At 30.7% G+C, this 13,601-nt stretch overlaps 1 protein-coding gene across 1 annotated transcript in view; it reads right to left on the reverse strand.

Annotated features, from left to right (window-relative positions):
* Positions 1–215: 215 nt before the first annotated feature.
* Positions 216–13,601, reverse strand: part of LOC105832321 (paired mesoderm homeobox protein 2A) — a 29,917-nt gene continuing 16,531 nt past the window's right edge. The window contains exon 3 of the mRNA XM_012673149.3: positions 216–4,149. Within this exon, the coding sequence (XP_012528603.2) occupies positions 3,754–4,149 (396 nt within the window). The 3' untranslated portion in view covers positions 216–3,753. The remainder of the gene's footprint in view (positions 4,150–13,601) is intronic.

Genomic DNA, 13,601 nt, shown 5'->3' on the forward strand with positions numbered 1-13,601 from the left:
AGCTGTGTCTGAATTTTATCATTATTACCTATTACGCCAGTTTTTAAATCTAATTTCTCAGATGTTTATTTATTTTGTAAAAATTAATTATTAATATTAATTATTACTAATTATTATTATAATTACTATTATTAATATTAATATTATTATAAATATTTAACAGTGTCATAAAAACTGCTATATGAATTCTGATAAAAGACATTTTCTAATTTACATTTATGTTTTCAAAATTTTATTTTTAACTTTTATTTAAAAAATAGTCACAAACAAAGTGGTATGCTAATTGTTGTAGTAACCTTTTGATATAAATCCCTGACGGCACACGATAGCCAAAGGAGGTTCTGGAATGTTAATTATTATGTTATCTAAAAATAAATAATAGTTCTCCAACGAAACTGTTATAGGGGAATCACTGGAGTGACTTCAACGGAGAGAAGTGAGTATGAGTATGGTGTAAAACACTAATTTTATATATTTATAGCAACAACTGTACAAGTTCCGGTTCACACATATAATTACCATTCGTTAATCTTAACAATAATGGCGGGAGCAACGAAGCTGTTCAGAGTTCACGAACGCTTCCTGGCTTGTGGAGACGAGCCTTTTCTCTCTCGTCGCCGTCGCAATAATCGATAATGCGCGTCTTTCGCGGAGACGGGCGAAAGCGCGGCTCGCTACGCGCCAGTAATACGCAGTTTTGTAAAAGTGCCTCGTTAAAAAATCACATTCGTTATCGAACTGGGATATGGATTGCCTCGGGACACAATAGAAATTTTCTCACGTTATTGCCACTAACTTTTAGAGGACCTTTATGTCTCTGCAAACATTGCAAATTCTAAAAATGTTTTATCCATGTGCGTGATTTAGTTTTCCACGTAAAAATAATAACAGAACTACACGTTTAAATATGTAAATTTATTTTTTTATGCAGTAGTGTGTGTTATTTTTATATGAAACACTACATCACATGGATACGAATAAGGCATTTTTTTACACATTTCAATTTATTATAGAGTAAAACATAGGCCTTTTTTACAGTAATTTCTGAAGTCTCAATGAGTAATGGCGATTTCTCGTTTCTCAAATAATAGATATCGATTTTTTTAAACGTTTTAATACCTTGTAAAATTATCGTATTAAAATATAAACGACTATTTTAAAAAATGCAAAAAAATTGTGATGGGTGCAATAAATTTAAATACATCTAGCTTAACTATATTATCAGTAATATAGCATATTGATATAGTTGAGAGAATGCATCCAATTGTTAGCCCTCTAAAAGTTAAGGCGGATTTAACGAGATTTGTGAAAGGAAAAAAATATCTTCAGGTGTACTATACATACCTTCGCCTTAACTAATGTACATTTATACATCTCACTATAAAATAGATTCAGTCGTAATCGATAAACTATACATACGCAGAATAATGCGCACATTATCAGCGCACGACGAACGAGTCAGACCACTGCCGAAATTGTCCATCGTATATTGTGATAAGACAGGTACCCTCGCTCTTCTTGGTACAAGATACACAGGACGGTATGTAAGTATTTATCTCAAGGACTTCCTAAGAAGAAATTCCGTCGATCTGCGAATTAACGCGAATTTAATTTCGCGCTACAGCGATTCATGATATAAGACTTTCTTCGTGGAGTTTTGTACATTCTAAATTTATACTTTTATTAAATTAAAATTAACAAATTATAATATCATAGCTCTGCAACAGAAGTATTATAACAACATAGAATGTATATACAATTGATAAAATTAATAATCAATTGAAATGACAATTTTAATTGAATTCGGACTCTAGCTATGAGTTTTTCATATTCCTTTAATAGTGCTATTGATATTTTAAACATAAATAAAAAATAGATATCCGTATAAATATTTTTTGGTTTAAATAAATTTAAATCCTTTTCAGTCAGAACTCCAAAATATAATTTTGCATCAATTAACGCAACGATGCTATTCTCAGAATATTTTTCTTTTATGTAATTAACAAAATGAATTTTTCACTTTTATTTCGACACCAAGAAGGATTTGCTTTTTTTTCTATTGATCGCTGCTCTTAATTTTTAATCAATTAATTATTCGACAGGTCGCTGGAATCGCGCATTAAATCAGTGCGAAGTACATTCTGTATTTGCGTCAAGGATTTTACTGTGGAAATATATGTTTTTCGCTACTTGATACACATAATAAATATCATAAGAGATTTTCGCAATGTAGCCATAATTTTCATTACTAAAATCAACTCCAATAAACTAAGTTTGTGTTAATTTCAGCAATAATAGCGTCATTAATAGTATTTTTATGGATACTATTCTACGCTGTGTTTTTCTTGTGTTAATTCTATAATAGCTTGACATTGTCTATGACAATGAAAAATAATACGGGATAAGAAGCGTATATCAAAAAACGAAAATTTAATGTCCCACAAGAGTTAGAGCTCTGCTCTAATAACGTTTTCATCCTTTTGGACGAAACTAATTTTCCTATCTTATAATTATAATGAAACGAATAAATAAATAAAGATTACGCAATATGTTCAGAATATTTCAATATTTCAGAATATTATCTTACATTGAATTAATGATCATAATAGTTCTATTTAATATCCCAAATAAATCAGCTGCATTGAAAGTGATTATTGGTTCATTACATTTTTAAGAAAATTATTTATTCATAGTAAATTGAAAAGATCTGAAATAAATTTCCAATTTAGAAGAAGAGACCTTTTATAATTAGTTCTGTGTGATTATATAATGTTACATTTAGATTAATTTCATTGATTTTTTTTATGAAATGGTCTTAAAAATATATAAGTATTTACATTTGCACATATTAAACAAGTTAACATAATTTTGTTGTATTTTTATTCCTCGGGAACATTAAAGTTATCGTTTAAAGTAAACGCTTGTACAAATTCCATTGTCTTCGATATCAGTCGGAATGCATGCTGATACCACTTTAAATTATATTACTTTTCAATTCATTATTTTAGTTAATAGTTTCAGTTTCAATCTAAATAATAGTGACAAATAACGTATCTTAAGTTATGCATTAAAAAAAAAATTATTTTGTTAAATAATACTGCATGTTTGTGTCAACAAAAACAATATTTTACGTCATGTAATTGTACGTCATTACTTCTTCTTCTTCTCTATCTACAAATACGCCAACGTGTAGATCCGAAAAGGAATCAAGGAAACATATTATTCAAATGTTTCTACACTTATCACAGGATGCAGAATAAACATAACACGCTCTAATAAAATTGCTCAAATATTTGAGTTGTGGATTTCTCCCTTCGAATTTAAGAGACAAGAGTATTTAATTGGCTTCACGATCTCTGCACAATATTACCACAATAGAAATTCACTAAATTATATTTATCTTGATACCTGATCCTTTTTCAATAATTGGCATTTAACGCTTTGTCTTGTTAGCGCACAAATTTTGGAATGTATCTCAACAGACGCTATTTCAAAGCAAGATGGCACACCTTTTGCACCCTCATTCTCCCAACTGCCTAAATGTAGTTTTCTTTGTCAAAAATATGAGCGGCGCATCTTACCGGAGTCCTAAAGATACCGCACGTACGGGTGGACGCCGACGAATTCGTATGCCACGGGAAACCGGGGCCCGGAAAGAAACCTCCCTGAACCTGAACGGCGCGGCGTGTCGTCTCCGTGTTGACGAGCGGGCGGTTCTCTGTATTTACACTCTCCGCCAGGCCGGGAGATGGTTTAATAAAGATTCGCGGTTTTTAGCGGCAGCGGGTCTAACAGGTAAGGCGGCAGGGCCGCCGAGAAGGGCCTGGGACTGCAGGAGCCCCAAGTACCGCTACCGCCGCCGCCGCTGCTTCCTCGGGCATTAGGCGAGCCGTCGCCTGTACCATCCGTGTGCTTCACGTTCACCAGATTTTGGTTGGTTATAGGCTTGATCTCGTTCGACGACATCACGCTGTTCGAGCTACCGGGTGGCGTCGCTGGACTCCTCGGTGAACGTCCCTCCGCCTTCACGGTGCTGGCCACGGGGCTGGACGCGCCGCTGTCGGCCCCGATGCCACTCTGCGACGTGGACTTCTGCTGGGCCAGTCTCTCCTGTTTGCGAAACTTTGCGCGCCGGTTTTGGAACCATACCTGCAACATTGATGTCATATCCGACGGCTATAGATTTTGTTCTTTTCCTTCTCCTAATAATTTATACGACACATGTGATTTGTTAAAGCTGTAAGAAGATATGAGAAATTCAAGTTTAAATTTATTATTACGTATATTTATTATTATGTATATTTCTTTAAGATGTAATTGTACTAACATTTATCATAAACTAACATTTTCAAAGATAATTTTTCCTTTGTTTGTAACTTAGAGAGAGGATTATAACGGATAGTTAATATTTAACAAAGTTAGATTATCGTTACAATGGTTTATATATGCATGAGACTCCTGTTAAAAATTTATATCACATACATTTGTATCTTTTATTGCAAATTCTAAATAGAAGTCGAGGTTATATAAATATGTTGATACTGTATATCCGGAATTAATTTCTCAGGATCTGGATAAATTATTCTCACGCTATTTTAATATGTCCAGATATATTTAAAGTCAAAAGTTTATTCACAGTTACTTAGGTTATTTTTTATTAAAATAATCATTAGCTGTCTAGTGAAAGACTGGAAATGCTTACTTTAAATAAAACACAAATTAATAATAACAATAATAATTTTTAACATATAGAATGATTATGCATTTATATGCAAAGACATCTTTATGTAAGGTTTAAACTTTCATGTCACTTCCGTTTTATATATAAAATTAATCTGTTAAAAGAATAAATTAAGAAATTTATTTTAATTTTATATATATTTATTTTTGGAATTGTTACTCATTTACATCCACCGTTATTACAGGGAAGAGTTGTCGAATACTAATTATTTGCCTATATCTTATCAATATCAAATGTAGGAGATTTTTACTTAAGATAAACAGTATTTTGTGATAAAAATAAAGAAATAATGAGAAATGACTAATATAAACGAAAATTTAATCGATTACACCTTGTTTTGTGCATGTTAACAACACTTTTAAAAAATCAGGTACAACTATAAATTGGTTAATTTTTAACCAATTTATATGTAGTCAATAATGTAATTAATAATGTAGTCATGTTTTTTCTTATTCAATTTCTATGTTTTTATAAAAAAAGATTAAATGTAAAATATTTTATATTTATTGTATATTCATATTTGCAATTATTAGAAAAATTAAATTAATATTTATAATCACTATCAAGTTTCTTAAATCGTATCATCACAAATATTACAATAAATTATGTTAATATAAAACTGATAATAGTAAAACTAAGTAATAGTAGTAAAGATAATACAAAACATGTCAATTGCAAAAATAAATTTAAGCTATTACAACTTTCTTTTTTTAAATTATTGTTATTAATTAATTATTAAATATTTAATTTTTTGTAAATAAAGTTTATAATTTTTTATACTTTTAATTATTTTAATTCACAAATTTGATACTTTCAAAAGATTTAGGAGATCTATAGATGTAATTTAAGCAACTGATTGCCTAATCATACTTTTTGCAATATATTGCTCATAAATTAATTTGTTATTAATATAAAATTAAATATTATAATAGAAGAATGTCACAATACTGACATATCAGTTTATTTTTGGATTGCATTTGTTAAAAGTTAAAAAAAAATTTTTTAAACATAAATATAAACTAAGAAAATCCTCTATTAAATAATAATATAGCAGTTTTTATAACATTGTTTCATATTTTATAATAATTAGTATTTTTTCAAAAATTAACGTTTAAGAAATTGGACTCCATAATTGGCATAGAAAACCACATTTGTCTTCCTTTAACTTTAATATAAATTATTTCCACAAAATATTCACAAATTAATGTACATGAAGATTTCTAAAAATATTTTTAAAACATTTTTTGGTAAATTATGCAAATATCTTATGCTGTTTCGTAAAACGCAACGTATAGCGCGACTTCAACAAAGATTAGGTCAAATTTGTTTTTAATAGATTTGTTTTATATAGAAAAACGCTAGGAATGTAAACTTGGATTTTTATTTCTTTAATTATTTCTTATTAAATAAATCATATTTTTGTAGTCGTATTTTAATACAATGTAATGCTTAGCTCTCGAGATATGTGAATGCCACTTTAGAAGGCACGTGCCAAGAATGACGATCTTCCTTTAATAACTTGATACATGAAATTATAATTTCAATACTTATTTATACAAATATCAGCACAAGAATCACACAGAAAATACAATAAAAATAACTTAAATAAAATGCATTTGCCTAGAAAAACTGAAACACGCTTCTGAAGTTTAACAAATATATTTTACAGTTAATTTAAAATAAGATATATATTGAATTATTAATTACTCTGTGCAATGTTTAAAAAACTATATTTTATTAAATAAATAACAATGCCAATATATCCGTACAGAACTCTGATGATCTCAAATGAAGTGCACACGGAGGAGAATAAAAAATCGAGCTAAAGTTGCACAAAAATTTTATAATGTATACACTTTCTGTATAAATCCGTATGGATTTTATTTATGGATATTATACAAAGTTGATGTTTAATTAAAAAATACTATTGTTAGAGATGTCAAATAATATAATTAGTAATTTATTCAGAAATGAAAATGGTTTAAAATTTATATTGGAAATTCAGTCAAGACTTCAGTTTACGATATCTACGAACGGCAAATATTGCGTTTTTATATTTCCTGTCGCGAAACGAGAAATTGTCGTGCGAGGCGCGTTAGAGAGTTTGGCGCGGCTCGTCAGAGCGAAACGGCGCGGCGCGGCCGGCCGTTCGGCGCGCTCGTAATTGGCCCTAGCCGGCCAAATGAAATATTTAACGAATAAAATAAACAGACACCTGCGGTGACCTGCATGTTAAAGTAGCGGATTTATTTGCTTTAGCGTTTATCTGACCGGTGGTGCTGCCGCTCATCCACCCTTTTCCCTCCCCCTCTTCATCCCCCTTCTATCTCGTCGCTTTGCCCCCACCGCGTCCCCGGCTCCCTTACGGCGCGGCGGACTCCCCTTCAATCTCCGTCCCTCCTCGTCACTCCCTAAACCGTTCGTTCCTCAACGTGCGCGCACGTGAATCCCACCCCCGGATTTTCCAGGGGCGGCTACGTTCAGGGCTCGTAGGACGTAACTGCTCGAGCTGTCGGTTGTTGGAGCTAGGGGAGACTGCACGGGGGTTAGAAGGGACGCGAGATAGGTGGCGGAGGGTGGCACCGCGGCGACGGCGGCAGCGGCAGCGGCAGCGGGAGGCGACGGCGGGAACGCAGGACACCATGATGAACGTGATTGCCCTTTCCGGCTGGCAAACACTGGGGCTATTGGATTTTTATCAGCTGCTGCTGCTGCTGCTGCTGCTGCTGCTGTTGCTGCTACTGCTGCTGCTGGTTGTCGCGCGCCGGTTGCGCAGCCGGCGTGGCGATTTTTCGCGAAATTCGAATCGTAACTACGCGACGAACACCGTGAACCCCCTCGCGCGCTAATTAATCCGAAATTGATTACACCTGGCATCGCGTTCCTTCGTGATCTGCTGTTGATTGAAAAAAAGGAGAAAAAACAAAAGCGAAATACGAAATCGAGCTTGACCAGGAAGAAGAATCAATTTAGTTTTCAAATTAAAAACAAAGAAATTTCCTCTTTTAAAGACTTTTACTAAACAGCTATCAACTAGAAAATTTTACATATGTGAGAGGATGCAAAATAAATTTAATAAAGGGTAGAAAAAAAGAAGAGTAAATATCGATATTTTATAACAATATTTCATAACGCGCATTTAATAATAACAGCAATATTAATTTCTCCGCGCTTTTAAATTTTATTTAAAAGTGAAAAAATAAAAGCAACAATAAAAGATTAGATTTGATTCGCTTTTTGTAGCTTTTCTGAATAAAATTTAATCTAAAACTGATTCTGTTGTTCATTTTTTTCTTTAAAGTTGTATCGCGATTATCGACCTTGTCATGAATGTGCTAGCCGCGATATGTGCCAAAGACAACGCTAATAATTCGTATTTGGCCACGGACCAAACCTCGAGCAGACCGTAGCATGTGTGCCATTGTTTGCCGAAGTGACGACGGCGACGACGACGACGAGGCGAATTAGGGTGAGAGCGCTTGCGCGCGTGTAGCGTTAATGTTAAACAAATATACCGCGCCAAAATAAAGTGCAACAAGGCATATCGACAGATGTCCAGCACCTTCTGGATAAATATTTAATCATCTCTTTATATGGGAGCGCTGTACGGGAATTCTACCCTCCGCTCTTTTCCGATCATTCGGTTCGATACTTGTTCGTACGTCTCTTTATTTTGTTTTATTGTTTTATCATCCTTCCACATTTTTATTAAGTACCTATCTTGTTAATTTTTAAATAGACTTACTCTATTTGTTCGACAGAAATTCTCTACGCTAATTTCGTTTTTTAAATATTTATTGATGTAAACTAGTATTCGAACGATTTCTTCAATTTTGTTCTTTGTTTTGCATAATTAAATAAAGAAATATGAAGCGATATGACGTGTTGAATTTTATAAATAACTTTTATGAGATTCAATATTCAATCTACATTACATGGTTTTCGTAAAGTTTTTATTTAACTTTTGAATAGTATTTTCTTTAACTGGATTTATTTGCAATAATATTAATACAATTTTAATGTTGTTTTTATATACATCAGTTTTTATTTACAATTTAATTTATTATCATTTACAATTAATAAAAATGTAATATTAATAAAGAATTCAATTGTATTATAAGTAATCACATTTAAATTTTATACATATATTGTAATTAAAGATAGCTTTTTATAAACTTTTCATTAAAAAAAGATTAATTTCTCAAATAGACATTTCATGCATAGATAGATCACTGGTCTTTACATATTTAAATGATAGCATGATTTGAATAGATTCGATAGTATATTAATATTTTATACATATTTTGCATTTATACATATTATATAGCTTTTTATAACAGTAATTATTTTTATGCTCGATATTGTTTGATCAAGTCGTGATTATATTCAATACTATGCTGATGTCGATGATTAAAGTAAATATTGAGGCATTAAGAATTCAACAGAAGCACCACACGATGGTGCAATTTGCGCTACGCTTATCCGTTTGATTCACCCTACGTTTAGACCTTATCGTGATTTTCCCTTCTCGAACCAGTTAACCGCGGATTTTGCCCGGTTGCTTTCTGACCCCGGGCCGATCTAATTTGGTATCGACAAGATATGTATATTTCGCAATGTGATTAGATCCGCCGATAGAATTTGAACATATGTAAAATTTAGAAGTGAAAAGTATAATTTTGTACTAATCTGTAATATTAATAAACTTCTTAACTAAATTTCAATTTCACATTTAATTTTAAAAGATTTAAATTTTATAAAAAATTATAAAATGAATAATACAGTCAAATTTCCGTTGAAATGTTGACTATAAATTAATTATACATTTTGCTGATATAAAAATAAACAGAAATTTATTATAATTATTATAATAAAAAAATATAATACGTAGAGGAAAAGAGGTAATATTATAGTCCTCTTACTTACATTTTGTATAAGTTTTTAAATAATCAATATTTTAAATTAAAAATTTAATTATTACATTTGTCAATGTATTCTTTAATTGATTATAGATTTAAATTTATTAATTTGAATCTATAATCAATTAAAATTTATTAAATATTTATTACTTAAAAAAATACAGAATATATGCATATGTATGTACACAAATATGTATAATCTGTTCCCTATATAAAAAATAATACATATAGAGAAAAAAGTCACTATAGGTCTTTTCAAGTGACAGTCTATTTTTCAAAAATTAAACATTGCATTATATTAATAAAAATATGATCTGCTAAATAATTAAAAATACTTTATACATTTATGGTTTTTAAAAATATATTATCTCCTAAAAACAAATTCCTCGAAAGCAAAAATCAAATTTATACGACTTTTTCTGTAAATTGCATAATTTAAACAATAGTAAGCATATTAGACAATAATATTAGAATATTTTACAAATTTGTTATAAAACTATTTTATTAATATTTTTCTCTTTTTTATTTTTCTATTGAGGTTTTAAAACATAAAATTGAGATGCACGTAACGTAAACTGGCATAAGACAGATCATAAAATAATAAAAACTATAAAGAAATAGAATAAGAGATACAGCATTAAATATATTTATTGAGTTAGTAATCTAATCTTTATATATTGTCGCACTACATAGACTTTAACTATAATTCGATCATTTTTACAAGATTTCTGATTCGTCCGTTTTTATACAGAAATATGGATATGAATCAGATTTCCAATTTATATAGTATAACTCCTTCTTTAATGTTATGTGTAAGTAAATCTTAAAATATATATACCTTGAAAAAAAGTTCAAAATGGTTAAAACTAAAAATGTCTTGTAAGGAACGTCAATTGTTGTGTATTTAGAATGTTATATATGTACCTATAAAAAAGTAATGCAAAATTGTTTTATCTGAATGATGTCGATACCTGTGTATTCTGTTAACAATATTCTTTATTCAATGATCATTTAATTGATCTCTTATTCAGTATAAACGTTCAGTTTCCAGACTTATCATTAGAAAAATGATTAACATTAAATCAAAAATAAAAATTATTTGCGCTACTATTTTATATATAAAGTTTTATGTGTATTGACACATTAGTACCATAATAATAGCCTACTAAAAGATTTATAGATAAATTTAATTCTCACTAAAATCTATCAGCTATATAGTAATGAAGATATTACGAATGGCCATTATACCTACATAATATCACTTTCTCCTTTAATGTCATATAAAACAATATTATATTTATAATCTTTATAAATTTATAAATATTTTAATAAATTTATTTTTAATGTATAAATGTTTAAACTTTAAAATTTCTTATGTTATTAATTTTTTATTAAGCCCTTTAACATCAAATAAATTATTTTATTTTAATAACAAAAGGAACTTATTAATATATTAAAATGGAATAGTTTTGTTTTATGATTAAATAATTATAAAAATTTTCTTTTTCTATCTTTCTTCTTTTCTCTCTCTCTTTCTTTCTCTTTCTCGCATTCTTTCATTAAGTTTTGTGTCTAATTAATTTGTAATGGAGTCATTCCGACGATCGTACCAATAAAAGTGAATGTCTCCATGCTACACGGAGCAAACCGTAATTAAGACTGAGATGGCAGGCTGATGCGCCTTCACCCTAAACTTATTTCCTTAATTGAAAGTCTGGATCGCTACGCATACAATATATATAACAATAGCAAGAAAAGCGATTATATTAAATCTGATTAATTTTGAACATTCTCTCTTTCTTTCTCTCTCTCTCTCTTTCTCTCTCCCTCTCTCTCTCTCACTTTCTCTCTTTCTCTCTTTCTTCATTTTTATAAAATGTATACCTGCACATTTATTGCATGTTTTATAAGTTAAATATCTTGCAAAAATTTGTTTTATATACAAATATTTATATATAAAATTACTATGGTTTTAATAAATATAACGATAATTATCAATATTAATAATTCTTAATAAAAATTATTTTAATAAAAATCTAAATTGACTATAAGTTTTTAATATTGTAATCAAGTTGAAAATTTTAAAACTATGAAAAAAGTCAAATCTAAATTTTCTTCCTTTTACCCCTTTCAAAAAAAGATAACTTTTTTGGTAATGTTTTCAATTAAAATAATAGTGCATTTTCAGATTACAAGTGTAACAATAAGCAGCTCAGCTTGAAAAGTATTATAAAAGAAATCACGTATCCGTCTTTTTGACTGTAACAGTCGAACCATAATAATTATAGAACGGCATGATATTGTTGTCTGGACGAAATGACATAACTGTGAGACATGACGGAATTATTCTTGGCGGCGCGTATCCTGGTCGTTGCTCCTCTCCTCTTTCCCTTGCCGACGTCCTTGATGCGTCGTTCCGCCACGGATGATACCCAGCAGGACAGTTTTTAATCACTGTAAGTGGATCTACATAGAGCTCGCAATTACCGGCGCACACTCTGGCATGGGCCCCTTGTGTATCAGCTCAGCCCCGACACCAGCCGCCAGAGCCCGGGCGAATGTTTTCCCCATTTCATCCCTCCGTGCCACCAACTGCAGCAACCCCTCGACTCCCGGAATCGTCTCTCGTTCCCAGCCCTATACCCCCCTTGGTTCATCTTTTCTATCTCATTCTCTCATTCTCTCTTTCTGTTACTATTCCTTAGACATCGCATTCTTCTTCCTCTTACAGTCGCTTCTCATTCTAAGTATTCATTTTTCTTTTATGCTTTCCTTTTCCTTTTTTCCTCTTACTACCTTAAAGTCTTAGTATGACTTTCTTTTGCCTTCTTTCTTCCCGTTACCCTTAAAGTCGTCTTCTTTTCTTCTATCTCGTTTTTATCTGCATCGCTTTCACATCTCGTTCTATCTTTTTTAAGATCTCTTGTTCCTACCGCTCATCCCTCCTTTTACGTTCTTCTCTTTCTATCAATCGATTTCTCCCCTTTTTCCGCTACCTTTTTCTTCAATTTCTGCTCCTAACTTCCGCGAACTCTCTTGTCCCTTCGAGAACAAACCCTTAATCGTGAGTGTGCTTGTTTCTGTCCTTCATTCCCGTAAGACATAGGGGGACTTGTTTCACTTGACAGCGGCGTATTCCACCGAGAGATGGAAGGAAATTCACGTTGATTTTTCGACTGCGCCGGTCGCGCTCCTAAGGACTCGAGATTGCCTTGTCCGACTTTTAGACTTCATCTCTCGAATAATCACTTCAGATGAGCAGGTCAAAGTTTAAGTATCAATTGAATGTTGGGAAGATATTTCAATTATCTTGATTTCTATCGTTTATATGATTTTAGTCTGACTATAATTTTTATAAAACTAGTTAATTGAATATTTTTGTTAAATCTAATATAATCATTTTTTTTATTTACATTAAATATTATATTGCGCCTGTTTTAAATTTTATATTATTTACTTAACTTTAAAACAATAGAATGGATATAGCATATCTACACGTTTTCTTCTAAGATTGGCTTTATCTGATAAGTTTAAACACGCTGAGATGCTCTTTTTTTGGCGTAAAGGACAATGAAAAATGCAAGATCTTGCACAAATCTTGCACATACAATGAAAGAATATTAAATATTATATGTAGGAATTAGAATTAGAATTTTAGAATCAATTTCCTTAATTAATATTAAACATAATGCATAATGAAATCGTCACGTATAAACTAATGCTTTCTTTATTATTGAGAAACTTTATAACTGTCATAAATGTGTGGTTTTTTCCTTTTATAACATAATTATATTTTAAATAAATTGTCTATTTCTTAAGTAAATTTTTTATTTTTATTTTTTAGTTCTTAAACTGCTTTTATTATTAAAATATTTTATTTTAGTTTGCATTTATTAATTTACATTGTTTCTATTAATTCCTTCATTACGTGTTTGAATTCT

Source organism: Monomorium pharaonis, chromosome 2 (assembly GCF_013373865.1).
Source record: "Monomorium pharaonis isolate MP-MQ-018 chromosome 2, ASM1337386v2, whole genome shotgun sequence".
In the NCBI taxonomy this organism is placed as follows: Eukaryota; Metazoa; Arthropoda; class Insecta; order Hymenoptera; family Formicidae; genus Monomorium; species Monomorium pharaonis.